Genomic DNA, 23575 nt, shown 5'->3' on the forward strand with positions numbered 1-23575 from the left:
AGGTTGAGGTGGGTAGATTGCTTGAACTCAGGAGTTTGAGACCAGCCTGAGCAATATGGCAAAACCCCATCTCAACAAAAAATACAAAAAATTAGCCAGGTGTGGTGGTGCACACCTGTAGTCTCAGCTAGCCGGGAGGCTGACGTGGAAGTGTTGCTTGAGGCTGGGAAGTGGAGCTTGTAGCAAGTGCTGGTTGCATCATTGCACTTCAGCCTGGGTGGCAGAGACCCTATCTCACTAAAAACAGAATTTGGTTTCTGCATGAGGATCATTTTACTGCCTTTTTTTTTTTTACATGAAAATCCTCACCAAGTACATTTTAATTTTGTTGTATTAATTAATAAGAACTTGTTCTCCCCTGTGCCACATCATCATAATTTTATATCATGTGAGATGTATTTATCTAATGAAGTGGGGATGGGAAAAGGCATTAGCTATTTTTGGAGTCTGTGATAGCCACAAAAGGACATTTTAAGAGCATAAGCTTCGGTTCTTCAAGCCCCTTGAGTAAATGTGGAGGTGAGTCACGTTCAGGCAGGCCAGGTGGACATGAATAATGTTGTGTTCTTTTTCTTTCTTTTTTTTCTTTTTTTTTTTTTTTTTGAGGTGAAGTCTTGCTCTGTCTCCCAGGCTGGAGTGCAGTGGTGTGATCTTGGCTCACTGCAACCTCCACCTCCCAGGTTCAAGCGATTCTCCTGCCTCAGCCTCCTGAGTAGCTGGGACTACAGGCACGCACCACCACTCCCGGCTAATTTTTTTTGCATTTTTCATAGAGACAGAGTTTTACCATGTTACCCAGGATGGTGTGTAATCTGCCTACTTTGGCCTCTCAAAGTGTTGGGATTACAGGTGTGAGCCATGGCGCCCAGCTTGTTCTTTCTTTTCTGTCTTCTTTTTATCCTGTCTCTCCATTAGTAATGCTCTTCATTGCTGTCTGTAGATTAATACTCACAGCCATGCATATACTGTATTTTATAATGAATTTTACTATTCACCCTGAAGCTTTGGCACCTGCCAGAGATGTGAGTTGCTGCTGACTCATGATGACTGTATCGGGGCAGGTGTGTTTCTCCCGCAGCGACGGTTCACGCCTCCTCAATCAGGTGCTGGCCCTTGCCAGGTCAGCAACCACTGCCCAGGCAAGGACTTCATCAGAGGCACCTGTTAAAAGCAATGGGTGACCGTGGGTCATGAGTGCACCCAGGGTGGGCTCTGAGGTTGTCGGATCCTCCTGACCTCTGTTTTAAGTGAAAAAAAGGTGAGACATAAGCCAAAACTATAAAGTCAGGACACCAAGAGATTGCAGTTTGTCCATATTCCTTTTTCCAGCATAATACTCGACTTCCTGTCTCACTGCTCAGTTCTTTTCTTTTCCTTTCTTTTTTTTTTCCAGAAGGAGTTTCACTCTTGTCACCAGGCTGGAGTGGTGAAGTGGTGTGATCTTGGCTCATTGTAACTTCCCTCTCCTGGGTTCAGGTGATCCCACCACCTCAGCCTCCCCAGTAGCTGGGATTACAGGCACCTGCCAACACACCCAGCTAATTTTTATTTTTCGAGATGGAGTTTCACTCTTGCTGCTTAGACTAGAGTGCAATGGCATGGTTTTGGCTCACTGCGACCTCTCCTTGGGTTCAAGTGATTCTCCCACCTCAGTCTCCCAAGTAGGTGGGGTGACAGGCACCCGCCATCATGCCCGGCTAATTTATTTTTAGTAGAGACAGAGTTTCACTGTGTTGGCCAGGCTGGTCTCAAACTCCTGACCTCAGGTGATCCATCTACCTCGGCCTCCCAGATTTTTATATTTTTAATAGAGATGGGGTTTTATTATGTTAGCCCGGCTGGTCTGGAACTCCTGATTTCAGTTATTTTCTAAGTAAATTTCCAGCTTCTCAGGGTCAGGAATCACATCAACTACTCTCCTGTCCATTCATTATAGAATGGTGCTTATCACATGGTATTTAACATACCAGTCACAGACTGGGGTTGGTGTGGGCTTTGCAGCCAGTCACTTGGACTAGATTAACCACATTGTTCAAAGCAACCTGTCTTGGTTAACATTGATAACACCACGTGGAAGTAGGTATCGATAAAGGATAATTTATGAAGCACTATGGACATTTTGCCACACGTATTTCCTAACTCTTCGTTGCTTAATGTACACACACGCTAAAGTAGTCATGATATTTGTTCATTGTTAATGAAGGCTCTGACTGGCTGTAGATAAACATTTTGGAAGTAATTTTTAGGGTGGGAATGCACTCACATACTTTTTTCTTAATTCATTTAAAAATTTAAGGAATTAACAGCAAGACTTGGAGGTTTTTGTTTGTTTTTGAGACGGAGTCTCACTCTGTCGCTCAGGCTGGAGTGCAGTGGTGTGATCTCGCCTCACTGCAACCTCCACCTCCTGGATTGAAGCAATTCTCCTGCCTCAGCCTCCCGAGTAGCTGGGACTACAGGAGTGTGCCACCATGCCCAGCTAATTTTTTGTATTTTTAGCAGAGATGGGGTTTCACTGTGTTAGCCAGGATGGTCTCGATCTTCCAACCTCGTGATTTGCTCACCTCAGCCTCCCTAAGTGTTGGGATTACAGACATGAGCCACCATGCCCAGCCAACTTGGAAGATTTAAGTAAAAGATCAATGTTAGTAGCTATCACTTTTTAACTTGATTATAGCTTTCTTTGAAATAAGATTTTAGGGGGCTACAGGTAGGTTGTAGTGGTATTATCTGCTTATTCTAATTATCGATTTTTAAAAAATTCCTTTGGATCTTTGTTTCCTGGTTGTTATGTAATGTGGTGCCTGAATGGGGGAGCTCAGACTGAGTCAGGCTGCTCGAGCTTGAAGCCTGGCTTCTCTTGATAACTCTGTGTCCTTGCTTAGGTAACTTCACCTCTCTGTGTCTTAATTTCCTTTCTGCAAGAGGGGTTCCACCCCACAGTCTGTGTAAGTGAAAGATGGCAATGCAGGGAGCCTGACTGCCTTTTACAACGTGTTAGCTGTTTCTGACCACTTGATATTACAGACTGAGCATCTCTTATCCAAAATGCCTGGGACCAGACATGTCTCTGGTTTCCTGTTTTGGAATATTTGCAGTACAGTTGCCTGTTGAGCATCTGAAAACCCCAAAACCCAGAAGGCTCCAATGAGCATTTCCTGTGAACGTCTTGTTGGCCCTCAAAAAGTTTCGGGTTTTGGGCTTGGGATTTTCGGAGTTGGGACGTCCAGTTTGTATATACAGAGCCTAGTGAGTCTCAGCACAGTGACTGCATCTTAGTAGAACTGCTCCGGCTCTGGAGGGAATAAAGCTGATGAAACCTGGGTGGAGACAGGAAGTTGATGTAGACAGAATCTCTTTTACGATGTCATTCTGCTGAAAATAAGGTTCCCTGAAGAGAGATTGCCGTGGCTGCCTGTTAAGACAGTCCTCCAATAAAATGAATGGCATTTTACTTTTGATCAATATAAAGCTACTTTAGGGCAAAAATAAAAATGGATAGTGATGAATGTAGATGGGAATGACATTGCTGGCATTTATTAAAGGAGAGTAGTTTTTCTGTAGGCAATTTGACCAGACGCCAGTACTCTTAAATAAACAGTATTTCTTGAATGTGACAGGCATATTTGTAAATCCGCTAAGGACTTCGTAATATATCCTGGTAACAGGAATAACATCATTCTTAATCCAATAATTGTGAAGCATGAATGATTCTCTAGAGCTTTGCAAAGGCCAGAATGTCTCTTTCAAATGGCAGTGAATTTTCCAGTATCTCTCAGTACCTAATCGGTTTGGCAAATCATCTTCAGGAACCAGGAACTCTGTCTGCCCTTAACATTGAGAATGATTAGTTAGGTGTTTGTGTAAATGAATGCCTGCCCTCTGACCGCATTAACAGACCAAAGTAAGTGGTCTGCGGTGATTAGATTTGTTTTTCAATGAGGATAGCTACATCTTTTCTCATATACTAAGATGGGTGGACACTTATACCACAGAACTTAGCAGTACTGTCTGTTGGCTTATTTGGAAATTCGCTGGTGTTGAATTCAATTATCATAAAAACTTGTTATTCCTTAGGAGTGTCAAATGACTTCTTTTGCCTTTTAGATCCTATTTAAATGCTTCCATCCCGTATCCAGAGCCCAGTCTTCCTGCATAAAGTCACTGTGCCACCTTCCCAGAATCTTTTGCCATTCTGAGTCACATGATTTTCATCTTCCAAATTAAGCTTTACCCCTATAAATCCTTTGACTACCGTGATCATAATGATACATTGACTTAGCTTTGAAACTGCTGGGATTTCTACCTGGTCATAGAGGGATTTTTTGGGGGGGAGGGGGTGTTGATTAGAAAGTGATTTTCAGAAAGTGAAAGTGAGGGCTGGAAGATACAGGATCCAAATTTATTTCTGAAATACAGGGTTGGAATTTAATAGGATAAGATATGTGGATATTTGAGGCCAGACTATAAATAACCTGTATTTGGATGCTGCAACTTCTCAGAATATCTGGCTTCCTTTTTTCAAGTATATGAAACAAGAGAGTTTAGGGGGTTTTGTATAGTTTGAAAAGAAAAACAGATGCATTTCCATGAGTAAGAAGTGTGTTGACTGTAACTTATTAGCTGTTTTTACCCACAACACTTCTGACATCATGTGTGTGGGTTTTTCCACATCAACCAGTTCTTCAGCTCTCTGGACAGCAGGTGAATATCCTGCAATTTAATTTATTTTTGACACTGTCTGAAAGCAGTGCAGACCCCACAAGTGAAGGGCTCAGTACCACCAGATGCCTCCACATTGATGCCAGTCACAAGTCCTGGGCTTCCTGTATTTGATGGCTATAAATTAGGGTTCCTCAAACTTCCTCTTTGGATTTGGTAGTTGTCCAGAATGGCTCACAGAGCAGTTTCCTATTACCTGTTTGTTGTAAAGGTTAACATACAGGATGCAAATGAACAGCCAGATGGAAGAGGTGCCCAGGGGAGAAGGGTGGAAGGGGGCCCCAGGCACAGGAGCTCCCTGCCCTCTGGAGTTGGGGTGCCCCCACCTGCTGGCATGTGAAAGTATTCAACTGGAAAACCCCCAACTCTGTCATTTATGGTGTTCATGGAAGTTTCATTATGTAGGCACGATTGATTAAATCTTCGGCCATTGGTGATAAGGTCCATATCCAACTCTTCTCCCCTCCCCAGTGTTTGTGGGGGTGGAAATGAACTTACAGCCCTCCCTAATCATGCCTTGGGCTTTCCAGACATGAGACCCCATCCTGAAGCTGTTTAGGGACCCACCAAGAATGGACCCATTAGAACAAAAGAGCTCCTGTCACCTGGGAAATCCCATAGTATTTAGGAGTCCTGTACCAGGGACAAAGACCCATATATATTTACCACACAGCTGAAACCTAGGAGAAATAATTTAACTGGTAGGAGATCTGAGCCAAGACTGGCAGAGGGGAAACTAGTTCTAAAATTTTTGGAATAATGCTCACTGAGCATTATTCTTAAGCTAAGAATATTTTCATGTCATGTTATTTTTATTTTTATCCTGCATCTGACCATTCGTGGTTTTGATGTTTATATTCATTGTTATAGATGAGCAAAGATGGAGAGTTTAATGATGGACATCGGAGCACAGGACACTCAGGAGCAAAGGAAGAGATTGTGTGTTGTGTGCAGGAAGCAGAAGTGATCCTCTCTTAAGCTAGAGATGTAATTAGATGCAGAGGATGCTGAAGTCATTACCCATAACCATTTGCAATACAGTCCGCAGCCCTGAATGGACAGGGTTATCTCAGGGACCCATTGCTGTCTACTATATTTCCGAGGAGAAGAAACCACTGCCTGGTCTGCTAGATGACTGTGAACACAGGAAGTCAGCAGAGAGGGCAGGCCTCCTGGGGCCACAGAGTTTCCGCATAGCACCAGGAGCTATGATTGACAGACCCTCCCAGAGGGCTTGGAGTATGGGGTGAAGGATGGGTGTGCATTTGGCTAAAGACTCCAAGTCAGTGGTCAAGGTCAGATTGAGAGCCTGGGATGTAGAAAGGGCTTAGGGTTGTGGGTAAACCCTGCTTAGAAAGCTGACTCTACTCAGAGAACAAAGGTTGGAGCAAGAGCTCTGTAGAGCAGAGAGAAGCACAGAATCTGCAATGGAAGGAATGAAGAGAGCGGGTAGACCAGAGGCCCCATGGCTGTCAGGACGCCCTACAGCAGGGACTCTGAGGAGGGCCGTGGTGATAGAGGAAGCCTGGGAGAAGACCCATGCCTGCCCCCGCACACCAGACCTCAGGAATACCTCGGCCTGTTTCTTGTAAAGGGTACCATTCGGGATGCAATGAACAGTGGCTGTGGCTGCTGGGGGGCAGGCTGCAGGAGGAAGGGGGTCCTGCACAGAGAGGGAGGCTCCTGAGAAACACTGACATTCACTGTTTATGTTTAACCATTATAGTGACGAATGTGCTGGGAGTGACTGAGGGCACCTGTGAGTTGTCAAACAGCGTGATAATGACTGCTTAGACTTGCCGAGTACATTCAGGCGATGTTTTATTCTCTGATCATTTTATAATAATTCCCCTTTTCCAAAGACGAAAGTGGTTTGTACTTAAATGGGGAAGGATATTTACCTGCAGAAGCCATGATTGGGACTCAGTTTCCTGCTGATGGGTACTGGTGGCATGGCTGCCTGACAGGAGCATTCACTTGTCATCTTTTTTTTTTAATGTTTAAATTTTTTTACTGGTATGTAATAGATGTACATACTTTGGGGTACAAGTGATTGTCAAATACATTCATATAATTTGTAAAGATCAAATCAGGGTAATTGAGATACCGAGCACCTTAAATATTTGTCTTTTCTTTGTGCTAGAAGCACTCAAATTCACTTGGAATCTTTTAGTTCCAAAGTCAGCAAGTCAGTGTTGGTTTGGTTGTGATGTCTCCTTGCCTGTGGCTACTGGCCCTGCCTGGGCGTGACGGCTGGTGTGTGTTGATCCATATTTGCTCTCTGTACAGGAGCCTTCAGTTCCTTTTCTTTCCTGATTTGCCTTCCCCCAGCCACCTTTAAAAATAAATGCTTTGAAATCAAAACCACAATGAGACGCCCTCTCACACCAGTAAGGATGGCTGTTATTAAAAAGTCAAAAAGACAACAGATGCTGAAGAGGCTGTGGAGAACAGGGAACACTTACACACTGCTGGTGGGAGTGTCAATTAGTTCACTCACTGTGAAAGCAGTTCTGAGATTTCTCGAAGAACCTAAAACAGCTACCATTTGACCCAACAATCTCATCAGTGGTGGCATCCCCAAAGGAAAACAGATCATTCTATCAAAAATACACATGCACTCACAGGTTCATTGCGGCGCTATTGCAAAGACATGGAATCAACCTAGGTGCCCAGCTGTTCTGGAGGCTGAGGCAGGAGAATCGCTTGAACCTGGGAGGTGGACGTTGCAGTGAGCTGAGATTGCACCATTGCACTCTAGCCTGGGCAACAAGAGTGGAGTTCCATCTCAAAAAAATAAATAAAAGCTAAAAGTAAATAAATTAAATGCTTTTTTGCAACATAAACCATGCAAATCATCACCTGTGCCTATTTCCTTGTGCTTTTCCTTACGCATATAACTCTTATAAAGTGTTGATTGTAAGTTCGTAAGGAATTTCTAAGTTTCTAAGTGTTTAAAGTGACCATTTTCTTTGATTAGGTTTTGTCGGATTGGACCTCATCCTTTCTTGTTCTGATTAATGTCTTCTTTGGACATGGCACTGCTCACTTCACCCAGACCCAGCATTCATCGTGCATTCCCTCATACAGAGACCTTTGCAGACTGCCCTGGGGACGTGAAAAACAAAAGGGTCCTTGCAGTTCTATAGGCGTTTACATTCTATTACCTTGGCCACTCGGTGTCCTGGTGGAGAGCTGCATAAGTAGTTCTTCTAGTCTGATCTCCTGGTGAACACTGATGGTACTGACCAGCTTTGGGGGCTGTGGAAGAACAGGCACTGCCCGACCAGGCTCTGTGCAGTCCTCAGAGTTGGGTATAGAGTGACATCATGGAAGTAATTAAAAACCCACTTCAGAGTCACAGATAAAAGACGGTAACAGGTCTCCAGATATTTTTGTACTTCACACCCAGTTGATGTATTTGGAAATCACAGGATTTATTTGCAGCTATTATTTCCTTAGGGACCGACTGGAAATACATTTATTTGTCCACCGCTATTTTTCCCGACCGTGAGTTACGAGGTGACTTCCATCCCTGCAAGATGAATGCTGGTATCCGGAGTCCAGCCAACCTCCTCTATTGCTTTGCAGCTGAAGTAGACATTGACATTTGTTTGTTTGTTTGTTTTTTAAGGCAGGAAAGCCCCGTCTCTCTCACATAAGGTTGCTTTGAGCAGGTTATAAAACTGCCAGATCCCTGTTAGGAAGGGGGTGTTGCTCACTTTTATTGAGTAGGAGTCAGGTTCTGATTGTCTGTGGGGCGGGTTTGGATTCTCACTTGCAGGCATCTCTTAAGATCATGAAACCTTGAGTACCCCTACCCATCCTCATACTGATAAGCTGTGTGCCAGCTTACTCCCAGTAACTGGTAAGCGTGTGCTCTTACACACGGAAGGTGGGGGCGGACCTGGGTACAGGGTACTGACTGAAGCCATGTGATGTGACTCCAGTAGTAAGAGGCCTCGTTTTCTGAAGACACCGCCACATTAGGATGACGGACTGCCGCCCGTACTGTGCTGTGCTTCAGTTGATAGCACCTAGGAAGATCAAAGCCATGTAATGTGAATTTTTGCTTAGTGTAAATTTAAGCATGGCCACAAAGCCTTGTGGCCTCTCCCTTGGAAAAGCAATATAGCCTGCAGAAAATAATTAGATCTGTGGTATCTTGCAATAATTAGAAGTTTGAAACAGAGAGGGTGAATTGTTTCCATCAGATTTCAGTTGCCCAATAAAATGCTCCTGGAGTGCATACGGACAGTGGCTGAGGTCATTTACAGGACCGTGGCTTTCAGTATTTTCATCTTTCTCTCTGCAGGATCACGCAGATTTGCGAAGCCATTTCTTCACAGTTGGGATGAAGCTTGAGACAGTGAATATGAGCGAGCCCTTTTACATCTCTCCTGCATCAGTGACTAAGGTAGGTTTTCCTGCCTCACTCTTCGACGCAGCCCCTGGAGTGGATCAAATTAAGTCTTTCCACTCAAAGACCACCAGATGAAATATATTCGTGCAAGGCTATCAGCACTGCCAGGGGAAGCTAAGGAAGATTGCCGCCCCTCTGGTCCAGCACGGCTTTCAGCTCTTTTTATTACTGGTGGCACAGAGTGACTCTAATCAGATACCCCCTCTTATCACGGATAGGGCGAATTTTCCTTGTCTTCTGCTAGTTGTCCACTGACAAGTTGCATGTCGTAATCATTACAAGGGTAATTTGTTATTCCTGCAGTGGTAGTAGTAAATATGAGCTGTTTATACTTGGAAAATACATGAAAATGGTGCAAAGCAAATTCTCACCTCCTATGTTTTAGCTTTTCTATGTTCTTTTTCTCATCTGCCCTCGTTGACTAAAGAAAAACTCATTCCAGATTCAAAACTAAGTTACTTTTTAACATAAAGGCATTTTTATAATGATCTGTTAATCTTTGAAGATGGCGATATCCTGTTGTGGCATGGTGGCTCACATCTGTAATCCCAGCACTTTGGGAGACTAAGGTAGAAGGATCACTTGAGCCCAGGAGTTCAAAACCAGCCTGGGTAACATAGGGAGACCCTGTCTCTACAAAACAATAATTTTTTTTTAAAGAGTATAATATCCATTCCCCATTAAAGAAATTTTAACGACATAACCTCTGGTAAAATCGAAATTGCTTGTTTCTACCTTAAGGATTCTCTTGTGAATGGTGAGGGAAACAGCATTCGTGATCAATGTGTGTTTTGGTGAATGGTCTTTTGTGTACTTCAGTAGGATAATTTAATTAAAGATTCAAAAGTCAATTCTATTTTAATTTCTTTTTCTTAAGAAAATGGGATTTTCTTTAAGGAAAATCCCTTTTCATGCAGTGATTAGTGTTTTAATGTTATTTGAGTCCTGAGTTTTTAAAAATTTATGATTTGCTAACACTTGAGAAATTTAGTAGTGATAGTGTATTACAGAATATGGAAATTGGTTATAAGAATGAAATGCTTTCTAACTGTTTTTTCTTTAGTGGACATAAATTATTTTTATAACCATTAAAGTATATATATCTTTAAGGATAACTTTAAGGGCTAGGCACGGTAGCTCATTCCTGTAATCCTGGCACTTTGGGAGGCTGAGGTGGGAGGATCACTCACTTGAGGTCACGAGTTTGAGACCAGCCTGGCCAACATGATGAAAACCTGTCTCTGCTAAAAATACAGAAATTTGCCAGGCATGGTGGCACACTCCTGTAATCCCAGCTACTGGGAGGCTGAGGCAGGAGAATTGCTTGAACCTGGGAGGCAGAGGTTGTAGGGAGCTGAGATCTTGCCACTGTACTCCAGCCTGGGCAGCAGAGCAAAACTCCATCTCAAAAAAAAAAAAAAAAAAAAAAAGATAACTTTAAATATTTAAGGTACTTTATTTAAAGGAATATATATTGGCTTTTACTTTATAATCTGGAGATCAAAAGTCATGTATTCCTGATTATCTAGCATCTATTAAAAACCTTTTTATTTGAAATGACCCTTGGGGTTCTTGACTGTGTATCCTGCTAGTTGTCAGATATTTTTCCAAAATGGATACATGGTGCCCTGTTGAATCCTGTCCAGAATTCTCCTTTGTTCTGGCAGTGGATGCTGCAGGCATGCCCGCTGCCCCTCTGTCTGCCACAGGGTCACCTCACCTGGTACTTATCAATTAAACTCAACAGAGTCAATGTGCATAGCCTCTCTTACGTTCTTATGACTTTAAATAGCTGTAATATGTAATGTTAGAATGTGTCTACTCATCAAAATTAGTTTCAACCCAAATGTCTTTATCCAGTTGGGTAGACTTCCAGTGATAGTTGGTTTTCCACAGTAAATAATTTTCTCTAAGTAAATCTTATTGTGGGGAGCGAGAAGGTATTTTTACTGATTTCTAAACTGTGTTTTCCTTTTTGTTTTGCTTTTTCTTACCCTTTGTAGCAAACATAAAATGAGTCATGCTGTTTCCTGCACACTCCTTCTCTTATTGACCATGTATCGTATAATGCATGGACTGGGATGTGTGCATCTGTCTTTTAGAACCTAGGTAGACACCTCCCCAGGTTCAAGACTCATCTTCATGTAATGATGTATCAGAATACTCTTAGTGTAGAAGATATTTATAATTAAATGTATTTCTCTAAATACGGGAAAGTATTTTGGAATATTACGCTTGAAAATATACTCTGCTGTCATTACTCATCACAATGAAAATTTCATTTTTTTCCACCATGGGCCTCTACTTGGTGGCATAACTGTTGAAGAAATACATAAATAATGTTTCCACAAACAGACAAGGATTCAGACAGGCGTATAGTGGATCCAGTATTAAATGATGAACCTCCAGACATCCAGCGGGGGTGTGTTTTTGGTGTTGAGATACTGGCAGATGGTGATGATATCATCTGGTGTAAGTAAGCGAAGTGTGTTGTATTGACTAGGATACTGAATTAGAAGTCTTGGGTTCTGTTTCTGTTTCTGCCAACTCTTTGCTGTACAGTCTTGGATAAGCCAGTTAACTACTCTGGGCTTTAGTTCTGAGTCCTGTGGGTTCTGGACTGGATAGAGCACAAAACAGTGCTTCAGATCATTTAGGAACATGAGCCCTGATGGATTTGATGAAACCTACTAAACTTTTCCTTTGAAGTGTTCCCACATGAGCATGAACCTTAATGGTTATGGAAATTCTTAGTGCCCTTCTTTACAAGATACTGTGGCTCCACCAAAACACATGCTCTTTATATATGTATGTGTGCGAGTATGTGTATGTATGTGATATAGACTAAATAACAGTAATTTAACAGATACTAAGCATTCATAGGCTCCATTCTGGACAACGTTCCCATTGTGGAGCTTATATTTTAATCGAGGGAGACAGACTATAAACAGAATTAATAAGTAGGTAAATACAGAATGTTACATATTAAATGGACTAAGGAGAAAAATGCACAGGGCAGGGATATTGGGGTCCTGGGACTGTGCCCCCAGTAGCAGTGAGAATTCCAGGAGGCTTTGGTATTTGTTCCGCTGTTGGTCCACACTGGCTTTGCACCCTGAGCCAAATCGTCATGCTTCAGTTTTCAAGACTGTCCAGTAGAGATGCCTGTGGCAGTCTGCAGGTGCCCAGAAGAGTGAAAATGACAAAAGTTGAAGGATTTTCATAATCCTTTAATACAGTCTTGCAGGTTTCAGGTGGAAGGAGAATGGGATTCTTAACAGGGTTCTCAGAGATGACCTCACTGGGAAGGCCCCCATCTGATCCTTTGTTCCTTGAAGTTGACTTTCACAGGCAAATCTTTCAGTACACTGTTTACCAGAATTAGCACAGAGAAGAACAGAAGAGAGTTTCCTCTCTTGCTTCACTTTGACCTAAATTGCTTCCAGAAAAAAACCTAAAGGAACCAGGAATCATAACTCCCTAAAATTCTCAGGGTTTCCTAAGGAAGACTGGGTTATGTCTGTTGAGTTGGGAAAGGGATCTTCTTTTCTGCCCTGTTTTAGATACTACATTATTTAAATCTGTCACACTTTTCAGTGATGGTCCATCTGGGTTTTGCCCTCTGCTTTGCTTATCTGCACGTCTGGCTCTTATTTCGTCATTGATGTTTCTTCTTACACTCTGTGATCATTTATCCAGTTCCTACATAGAAAGCATTTTATATGCATTTGGGGATACTTGTGTTCATAAAAAAGATATCATTGTCCTCTAATAACTTAAGCTCTATTGCATTGGAAGACTATGTGTTATCAGTCCAGGAAGGAATGACAGTTTTCAATACAGAAGTTGAAGTCTGAAATTTTAGGAGCACAGAGTGAGGGCTGTTTATTCCAACCATATCAGCAGCATTGAAATAGGAGACGCACCTTGGAAATGCACTGTGTTTTGATAGCTTAAACATGGCACTGGGGGTGTTGTAGGGCTGTTTATTCCAACCAGGTCAGCAGCATTGAAATATGAGACATACCTTGAAAATGCACTATGTTTTGATAGCTTAAACATGGCACTGGGGGTGTTGTAGCCTGTGAGGCTTAGTGTAAATGATTTCTTCTCTGGTTTTTCTGAGGGATATGGTGTAGGATAAGTCTAGAAAGCCCCAAGCCAGACCTTGGAGATTCTTGAATAATCAGGTATAAAGAGTTTGATCCTGGCTATGGACAGTCATAAACGATTTCACTTTTCAGTTCCTGTCTTGGCTGTTGTCTAAGCTGGGGTTTACCTGTCTGACTTCCTCTGTTCATTTTTCTTCAAGCTATGGCCATTGGTTAATTCTCTGAGTCTTTGATTTTGCTCATTCTCATACTTCCATATATCCTATATTTATTTTTCCAATAATAGGACCATAGTGGTCAATTCTAACTTTTTATCAGCTGAATTAATTTAGACATTGAAAATGCCAGTTTGTATTCAAATCATTTTGATGAAATACATTAATTGCCTTTGGAAGCTCTGCCAGTATTTTATACTAGCATTATATGTAACGCCTAAGAATTAACCTTTGGTTCCCCCCTGCTTTTTTTTTTTTTTCTTTTAGGTTTTTAACAATCACTTTTTTCAAGTGACTATTGATGACCTAAGACCTGAACCAAGCCAAGTTTCAGTGCTGTGCCATGCAGATTCTTTGGGGATTTTGCCAGTACAGTGGTGCCTTAAAAACGGAGTCAGCCTTACTCCTCCCAAAGGTTTGTGTTCTGTGAAGGCATGCGGGGTCTGGGTGATTCAGGAGGGTGTCTGATTGTCATTGAGGTAATTCCTGTGTTAATCTGGGGAGGCTGGTTTTGTAAAGGGTTTAGACATAGTGGAAACAGGGTATTAATCTGGGGAGGCTGGCTTTGTAAAGGGTTTAGACATAGCAGAAATAGGATGTTCTTCAGCTTCACACAGGTGTCAGTTATAGCTCCATCCCTCAGCTGGGCGGGCGGCCTTGGGCTTCTCACTTCTGTCCATGGGAGTTTCCCTATTAGTTGCTGCATTATTGGCAGGGGTGTTGCTGCTGTTCAGGCATAGAGGGTGCAGCATTGCTGGCTGATTGAGGTCAAACACTTGAAAAGTGTCTGAGAAGTGGTTTTACAAATGTAGCACAATGTTAGTGAAGTATTTCTTTAGAGTTTTTATTTCCAGTAAGCAAAGCTTTCCCCAGAGTCAATTTGCTTTCAGATATCCAACAATTAGATGCTATAATACTTTAAAATAATTACGTTGGGAGCCAGGATGCATTAAAATAATTTTAAATTGGGATTCAAGAACCACATCATGAGTGAGTACTACTCTTTGAGGTAACCAGTGTGGTTTGTTGTACCCTATAGGCTTAAGGTTTATTCAGGAAGAAAGCAGTAAGATGAGAGGTGAGGGCCAGGCATGGTGGCTCAAACCTGTAATCTCAGCACTTTGAGAGGCCAAGGCGGGTGGATCATGAGGTTAGGAATTCGAGACCATCCTGGCCAACAGGTGAAACCCCATTTCTACTAAAAAAAAAAAAAATACAAAAATTAGCTGGGCGTGGTGGTGGGTGCCTATAATCCCAGCTACTTAGGAGACTGAAACAGGAGAATTGCTTGAACCCGGGAGGCAGAAGTTGCAGTGAGCTGAGATCGTGCCACTGCACTCCGGCCTGGGCAACAGAGAGAGACTCCATCTCAAAAGAAAGAAAGAAAAAGAAAGAAAGAAAAGAAAAGAAGATGAGAGGTGAGACTAAGAGAAGAATATTAAAGGTATAGTAAGAAGAGGCTGGGCACGGTGGCTCACATCTGTAATCCCAGCACTTTGGGAGGCCAAGGTGGATGGATCTTAAAGTCAAGAATCGAGACCATCCTGGGCAACGTGGTGAAACCTCATTTCTACTAAAAATACAAAAAATTAACCGGGCATGGTGGTACATGCCTGTAGTCCCAGCTTCTTGGGAGGCTGAGGCAGGAGAATTGCTTGAAACCTGAAAACGGAAGTTACAGTGAGCCGGGATTGCACCACTGCACTCTAGCCTGGCAATAGAGTGAGACTCTGTCTCAAAAAAAAAAAAAAAAAAAAAAAAAAAGAAAATTAGAAAAAGATTAGATTAATAAGTAAACTTATTGGGGAAGATTTTAACAGAAAACCTGAAATAATAAGGGGTTTCGTACTAACCTTTCCAGATTGTCAGGGATTGGATTGCTTGGGGCATTAACCCTACTGGGAAAATCATCCAGTTCCCATACAGGTGAAGTTCCACCTTGCCTGGTGGCCTCGTTGTGCTATTTGCATCATTTAATGGTGCCGTGCCTGCTTAACTTCACTATAACTATATTCTGCCGGGCTTTCATCTTCATTTTCCCCTGTATTTGTCCTTACAGAGGAGATGCTTTTGAATATTTCCATTTCAACTGTTGACTGCTTGGGTTAAAGTTGTGTAGTCGTGGAATTCGGCCTAATGGTACACAGTGAACTTCCACAGAACTGTTACACTGTTTACCACTTACTGTTTTTAATGCCTAATTCATTCGCTCCTCAAAGCGAAGCATGAAGAACCTGAGTCACAGAAAGCTTGCATAACTTGCCGAAGGTCACTTGGATTGTAGGTCTGCAGGCAGAGCTTGGGTCCTGGAACTGTGTCCCATGGTAGCATTGAGGACTTCGGAAGCCTTGGTGTTTGTTTCTCTGTCGGTACACACTGGCTTTGCATCCTGAGCCGCGTCACCACTTACTTTTTCAAGACTGTCCAGTGGAGACATCTGTGGGAGTCCTCAGGTGACCAGCAGAGTTACAATGATAAAAGTCAAAGGATTCTCATCCCTCTGTTATGGCCTTGCAGGAGTCATGTATTCAACCACCTATTGGTCGTAGGTGAGAAGTCCTTCCCTGCTGTGGAATTAGCCGCAGGTCCTGTAGAGTTTGAACGCCCTGTGGGCCGTCTTCTTTTGCTTCCTTTGGACTTGTCTCATGGAAGTGTATGTGGAGAATGGGTCCTGTGTCATTGAAGGAAAACTTTTTTTAGATATATAAATGCTACTTGGTTAGACTTCTAATTCCTCCATAGTATTAGGATCTATTTACATTTAAGAATTTTTTTAATGGCTGAATATTTCCTCACAGAGTGAAGAAAAGGAAAAGTATTTATATCAGCATTTTAGCTGCTTGATCACTCCATTATGGCAGAGGTTTCATACTTGTCAGTGTTTTCAGAATTTTAAAATACATTTTCTATGAATTACATAAAAAGATCATTGACATAGCTTAGAAGTTCACTAGGAAAATGGATGTATCTAATTGGATACTTGAATTTTATGATATTAAGTGATATTAAGTAAAATTGTGATAAAATATGATACTAAGTAAAATTGTTTTGCATTAATATAATTGAACTCTTAAACATGCAATGAAAGGACTGTACAAAGAGATAAAATTAAGTATTTTTATATTTTAAGCTTTTTTATACTTAATATTTAGTTATGATGGTCATTTCTTCTCTTTTATCCAAGTATTTGTGATACTTGGTGAGGTGGAATTATCTTCATGCATTCTTCCAAACCATTCCTTTCTCTTATTGAAAGTGAAATTGTCTTTTCAAAAACTCAAAAGAATGTTTCTTCATGGATATTATATACAAATACTTACTACACATCAGTAGAATATTGAGTGATGGTGGCTAATACCTTCCAGTGAGAAACTATACCTCTTTTTAAACCATTAAAGCATTCAGTAAGCAGTAAATATCATTAGTTCAGTGTATTAGTCTGTTTTCATGCTGCTGATGTAGTCATACCTGAGACTGGGTAATTTACATAGGAGAAGCGGTTTAATGGATTACAGTTCCATGTGGCTGGGTTAGCCTCAAAATCATGGTGGAATACCACATCTCACATGGATAGCTGCAAGCAAAAAGAGAGCATATGTGGGGAAACTCCTGTTTTTAAAACCATCAGATCTTATGAGACTTATTTACTATTATGAGAACAGCATGGGAAAGACTTGTCCCGTGATTCAATTACCTCCCACCAGGTTCCCCCCATGACATGTGGGAATTGTGGGAGTTACAATTCAAGGTGAGATTTTGGTGGAGACACAGCCAAATATTATTCAAGAATATGGTAAATATTATTAGTTCAGGAATGTTTTCTTGAAATAGAATTTTTACTTGTAAACCAGTAAGGAAAAGACAAGCAACTTACAGGGATGTGGACAAGAAATAAGCTCAGAAGTGCACACAATATAGTGAGAAGTTGGGGGAATAAAGATTTTTAAGACAGTGCCGTTGGGAGTGCAGAAAAGTGCAAGCTATGTGGAAGGTAGTTTGGCAGATTTCATTAAACTTTTAGATGCATTTTCCCAGTGACTCAGTAATTCCACTTCTGGAAATTTCTCCTTAAGTTATAACGTAGAGATCATCTGCATTAAAGTTTATTTTTTGCAGCGTTATTTATAATAGCTGAAGAGTGAAAAAAATTCAAGTATTTATCAGTAGGATATTGGTTAAGTAGACTTTGGAGATCCATCTAATGAAATCTGTGCCACTGTTGAAAAGAATGAGGGAAGTCTCTGAACTGATGTGGAAGGCTCTCAGAGATAGACAGTAGTATCTCGATGGTATAGTAGGTATCGTATGACACCTGCTATGTTAGAGAAGAACCAAGACAGTATATATTAACATGTGCTCATATTTCTGTAGTTACATAAGAAGCTAATGAGAATAACTGCTGGTGTTTGGGGTATGGGTGACAGCAGTGGGGAGCATGGCATAAGGGATGAAGGTAGACATGACGTGTAACAATACTATTTTTATCTTTTTTTGGATCTAAATAAAAGTACTATTCAAAAATAAACATATATTATTAAAAATGGAAGGTTTTTGTAACTGAAAAGGATCCTAAAGATGATTTCAACAACCTTACTTATTTTATACCTAGAGAAATGGAGGCTCAGTTGTATTAAATGACTTTTCAAATCCTGGTATAGAGGTGTTGGTTAAAAAACCCCAGCCTTAAGATTCCAAATCTAGTGCTTTTTCTACACAGCCATATCCACACTTCACTGCTGTTCTGTCTTGCTGATATCTTGCTAACGTTCATCCTTCTTAGTAATTCTAGAGAGTTTGGGGGACCTAAAGCAACCTAACTCATGTTAGTGGGCTATGGCTTTACATTATTCAAACGGTCAGTATGTCACAGCAGAGAATTACAATTTTGGTGAAAAATTTTACAAGGGTCTTTGGTTATAAGACAGTCATGGCTTCATCCATGGACTCCCTTACTCTCTTGTGAGAGTTAAATATATCTATTTTTGTAATTAAACTGAAAGAGCACTTAGAGGAGGTGGCGTTGGTGATTGTGGTAGTGGCGTTTCACAGTTTCCCTTTGAGGTGGTTGGTTGCACATCATCTTTATCTCAACACCAGGATTGAGAGTCATGCTGTTGTGATGTTTCAAACACTGTTCTTCACTTTATGAATGTATGGAAGTAGAAGCTTTTTTTTTTTTAAAGGTTGTTGTGTTTAAATTAAATTCTTAGGTTTACACGTAGCATATGTTGGATTTATTATACATATTGCCAAGTGATTTCAGATGTTTTCCTGTGTGTATGTTTTCTATGAATGTATTGCCTTGTCTAGATTTCTGTTAAAAACATGAGTGCTGCTTACAGTTACAATATGTTGCTCAATTCCAAAAAGAAGTTGGGAAGCAGCTGATGAAATGAAGAAAAGACTAAAAGACTTCTGGTGGTGTAGGAAAGAGATATGCAAAGAACACAGATATTTTATTACATTGTTTCAACTCTGTTCCTACTTAAAAAAAAAAAGTGTCCTCACACCTTAGGGACAAGTGAGCTAGAGTGGATAGGAATTTTTCAGTGTGACTTTCTACGTAGTAAGCATTTTCCTGGTAAGCAAAAGATAGCACCTTGGAGATTTTACCCAATTAGTTTAAACCCAATAAACAGCAGGTCAATTTCATAGGCACTATGAAAAGTGATCTGCAGGTAAGTAGATCACCTAAGCCAAAATGTGTATGGGTCATCAGCCATGACTTGCTATTTTAAGATTATTTCATTAACGTTTCTGTTGTAACATCAAAGATTAATTGTAGAATTAGTAGAGGAAAGGTTCTACCCAGGAACTTTTGAAGAAAATGTTCAGCCTTTAATTTTCTGCTGTAAAAGATGTGAGCAAAGGCTAAAGTAATTGGCTTGCATTAGCACTTTGAATTGCCTCTGTTAGGCTGACCATTTAATAGACACATAAACTGTTAATACAATTTAGAAAGTAAAGATGCATTTTAAGTATTATTGAGACACAAAGCAAAGAACCCTAAGTGGTATTCTCTTTTCCTAAAGAAAAATCTCAGACACTGACTGATGAGCTTAATCCATTTGGTCACTCATGTTTCAGACATACCAAAGGGAGCAGAAAATAACATATAAGACAGACACTCAGGGCCCTACCACCTTGCTTCAACAGATGCTAACATTCTGCCTTGTTTGATTCATGTTTTTCAACAGTGAAATATGAAACATGAAAGCATTATGGGCATAATGAAGATTGAGACATCCTTAAGTCCTCTATTTCTCACAACCCATACCTCACCCATCAGGGACTCCTGTCCACATTTTCAGAATCTCACCGCTTCTCCTCATGACCACCTGGCTCAGGCCACCAGTGAGTCTTGCCTAGTTCCTGTAGTGGTCCCTCATTTTACCCAGGGGACTCTCACCACTGCTATCAGATTGATCATGTTAGAACATAAACCACAGGTCCCTTCTCTGCTCAGACTGTCCAGCACCTTCCACCTCACTCAGAGTCCACATCAAGACTGTGGCAACAGCCTACAGTACCAGCCATGCTGGCTTCCACTGCCCTGTCCCGCCTCCTCTCCTAACTCCCACTCAATCTGCTCCACTCACTGTCACCTCCTTGATGTGGCATCTGCTGTTCTTTCTGTGCAGATGCCCTCCACCTGCTTCAGTCTTGGCTCAAGTGCTGCCTGCTTGAAGTCATCTTTCTGGGCTTCCCTGTTCAGTATCAATAGCAAACCGCCACCCACAACATTTGCATCTCCTTCCCTGCAGTATATCACAGACCTTATCATGCAGTACACAAATAAGTAATACATACCTCTCTTGTTTATGTTTTTCATTCATCTCCCCACTAAAATGAAAGATCCAGAGCAGCAAGGGTGTTTGTCAGTCACTCATCACTCATCCTCAGTAGCTAGAACAGTGGGTGATACTTGGGTAGGTATTTGCTGAAGTTGCATGAATTGAAGCTCTCTCCCCATTCTCTTCTACCCCTAGCCCTTCTCCCCTCATCCTCCACAAGGTGAGCATCCTCCTAAAGATTACATACTTTTATGACATGACTGTGCAGGCTTCTCTGTTTATGCGTTACCAGTATCATTGTTTTTATTACAGTCAAAATATCTAACTATATACACATATAATGTGCTATGCATATCTTTATGTAACTTTTTATTTATTAACATTTTTCAGATTCTTTTCCATGTTGGGGCATGTAGCTTATTCATTTTGATTGCTTTATGAATAAACTGTAATATTTGAAAATTCCAATTACTATTGGTAAACATGGAAGGGATTTCCAGTTTTTCCTATTGCAAATGATCCTCAAATCTACGTACAGTGCCCCCAAGTGTTAGAGGTGCTTTCAGGGGATATCCCTGGAATTCCATAGATAGTACCAAATACTCTCTATGGTGTGTCAGTTTACGTTTCTAACGTGGTGTTTGAGCATTCCCATTTTGTGTTACCCTCACTGTTTTGTGATATTCCCAGGGTTAAGCATGGCCCCTCTGAGGGGAGTGAAGTGGATCTCCTTGTTTCACTGGGTGGTCCTGATCACTAGGATGGTTGAGCATTGCATCCTATGCTTATTGACCATTTGTGGTTTTCTTCTTTAACCCATTTTCTGTTGATCATAGAAGTAGTTTATATATTCTAAAATGAATCCTTTCTCAGCAGTGTGCTTCACACACATATAATAACCTAGTCTGGCATGTTTCTTTGCTTTTTAATGATTTTTTATGGCATATTGAAGTAGTAAATTATAATGTAGTCAAGCAGCCATCTTTCCCTGTATCCATTGTTCATATATCTTTAGAATTCCTTCCTACTGATGTGTTTTCTTTGAAACTCTTGCAGTTTTACTTTTCCATGTTTAGCTCTGTAACCTACTTGAAATTGATTTTTGTACTGGCATGAGGAAAGAAAACTTTATTTTTCTTGCTTGAATTCAGTTGCATTTTCTGTTTCCACACTTGTCTCTACATCGTTTGTTAAATGGTCTGCTGTTTCCTCTTTGATTTATAATGGGACCACTGTCATGGATCCATCCTTTTGTGGGGGTGACTCTTACCCTGTTCTTTGTTATTCTGCCTCATCAGTCTGTTTGTATAGCCCTGAACAAATTGCTATTACTTTATAATAATATAGTCTTGATATCTATTAATTGAGTCACTTTTTCTTTTTTTCTCAAAATTTCTTGGTTGTTTTTGACAGGTCATTCTTGTACATGAATTTTAGCATCAGTTTGTAAGGTTCTGTAGTCCCACTGGATTTTGGCATTGTATTGAATTTGTAGATTAATTCGGAAAAATTGCTTTTTCTTTTATCTTATTATAACTTACACTTTTTTGTTGGAATATTTCCCAAGTACCTTATCCTTCTGCTTGCTGTGGTGAATGGGATTTCTTTTCATTTCTTACTGGATATCAGCTGGTATAAGAGAATACCACTGATTTTGTATATTTATGTCATATCGAGCTACCTTTCTAAACTGTCTCAAAAACAGTTTGTGTAAGATACGACTTATGTGATTCTTGAAATTTTGGTAAAACTATTTTATAAACCTATCTGGAGCTGGTGATATTGTAAGTGTTTTACTGAGTATGAATTTATTTCCTTTAGTGAATATAAGTTTGTCAGGGTAACCATTTATGTATTTTACAGTATTGTCTGTTTTAGCTGCATTTTCAAATTTATTATCACATCATTTGGTCAAGTCAAGTTTATTTATTGAATTACTCAGATTTTCTATATCCTCACTATGTTTTTATCTGTTTGTTCTGTAAATTTCCAAATGATACTTTAAAATATCATTTTGAGATTGAGGATTTGCTAGCATCTTTGTTTTTGTGATGGATATGTTTGTGCATGGTGTGTAGGTGTGGTGTGTGTGTGTAGGTGTGTATGTGTGGTATATGTGTGTGTCTTTGTGTCTAATATGTGACGTGTATATGTGGTAAGTCTGTGGTGTGTGTGTGTGCTATGTGGTATGTTGTATGTGGTATTCATGTTAGAAGCTGTGAAGCTGTGTTAAAGTGTTCAGATTCAGGATCATTAGATTGGTGGATGCTCTCTTTTTTCCTGGTAAGGCATTTTGCTTTAAAGTCGATTTCTCTGGCCCTCCCTTGAGTTGGTTAGTTTCCTTATGTGGTTTGTGATTGTTGATTGTAAATCAATTTCAATGGTGGTGGTTATTTATGAGGCCGTTCCATATGCCCTGGGTTGAAATCATCTCTTCAATCTATGTTTATTTGTTACTGTCTGTTCGCCCATTAGGAAATAAACCTCATAGGGTCAAGGATACTTTTTTAAATCTCTTTTGTTCACTGCTGCATCCTCAGCACCAAAACCAATGTCTGGTCCATGAAGGTGTCCCCAGTTATTCAAGGAATGAGTGGCTGAATTTGATATTAATTTCTCAGTCTGTGTCCCACGGAACTGGAAAGCTGGACCCCATATCCGTGTGTGCTACTGGCCTAGGGGATTTCATGGATCTCCTTTTTTCTTCTTCAGAACCCCAGGCAGGTAGCCCATCTCTGCTGCCTCTCCGATCCAGTCGGCTTAGTTTGTCTGGTTCTATTTTCATAGACCAGGCCACTCCCTGGGGCCAGGTAAAGAAAGTAGCCTCGGGTCCTCCTGCTCATCTTTCTCGAGCCAGGCTGTCCTCTCTTCTCTGTGAGCTGCTGGGCTGCTCGTTCTGGCTTTCAGGGCTCTTTCTTTGTTTCTTTCTTTCTTTTTTTCTTTTTTTTTTTTTTTTTTGGTGTCTGGAGATTTTCTTCTCTTTTGAGTTGGGCTATGTAATTTTTAAAAAATGTATTTCATCTGATATTTGATATTTGATATCTGACAGGGAGACTGTCAGATCATCCTTACCCGGCTACTGGACTTGGAAGCAAGTCTCATTTCTAGCTTTCTGATTCATTCTTGAACAAAAGGTCACTTTTGATTAAAAAGAGTCGGGAGAGTAAAACTCTGGGTCATTTTTAATATCTGAACATATTTCTGATTGTTGAAAACTTAAGAATCTTTCACATTTACCCTTAATTCACTTCAGTCTTCAGGATCTGTAAGATGTTTTTACCATTTACAGCTGATATTTATATGATGTTA

General features: G+C 40.7%; 1 protein-coding gene across 9 annotated transcripts in view; it reads left to right on the forward strand.

Moving 5' to 3' along the window:
- The window catches only part of SFMBT2 (Scm like with four mbt domains 2), a 297168-nt gene that overhangs the window by 198857 nt on the left and 74736 nt on the right, over positions 1 to 23575 (forward strand). For all 9 annotated transcript variants that reach the window (XM_074405073.1, XM_074405075.1, XM_074405074.1 and 6 more), the window contains 2 exons: positions 9038 to 9139; positions 13740 to 13887. In XM_074405073.1, the coding sequence (XP_074261174.1) occupies positions 9038 to 9139; positions 13740 to 13887 (250 nt within the window). The remainder of the gene's footprint in view (positions 1 to 9037; positions 9140 to 13739; positions 13888 to 23575) is intronic.

Source organism: Saimiri boliviensis, chromosome 8 (assembly GCF_048565385.1).
Source record: "Saimiri boliviensis isolate mSaiBol1 chromosome 8, mSaiBol1.pri, whole genome shotgun sequence".
In the NCBI taxonomy this organism is placed as follows: domain Eukaryota; kingdom Metazoa; phylum Chordata; class Mammalia; order Primates; family Cebidae; genus Saimiri; species Saimiri boliviensis.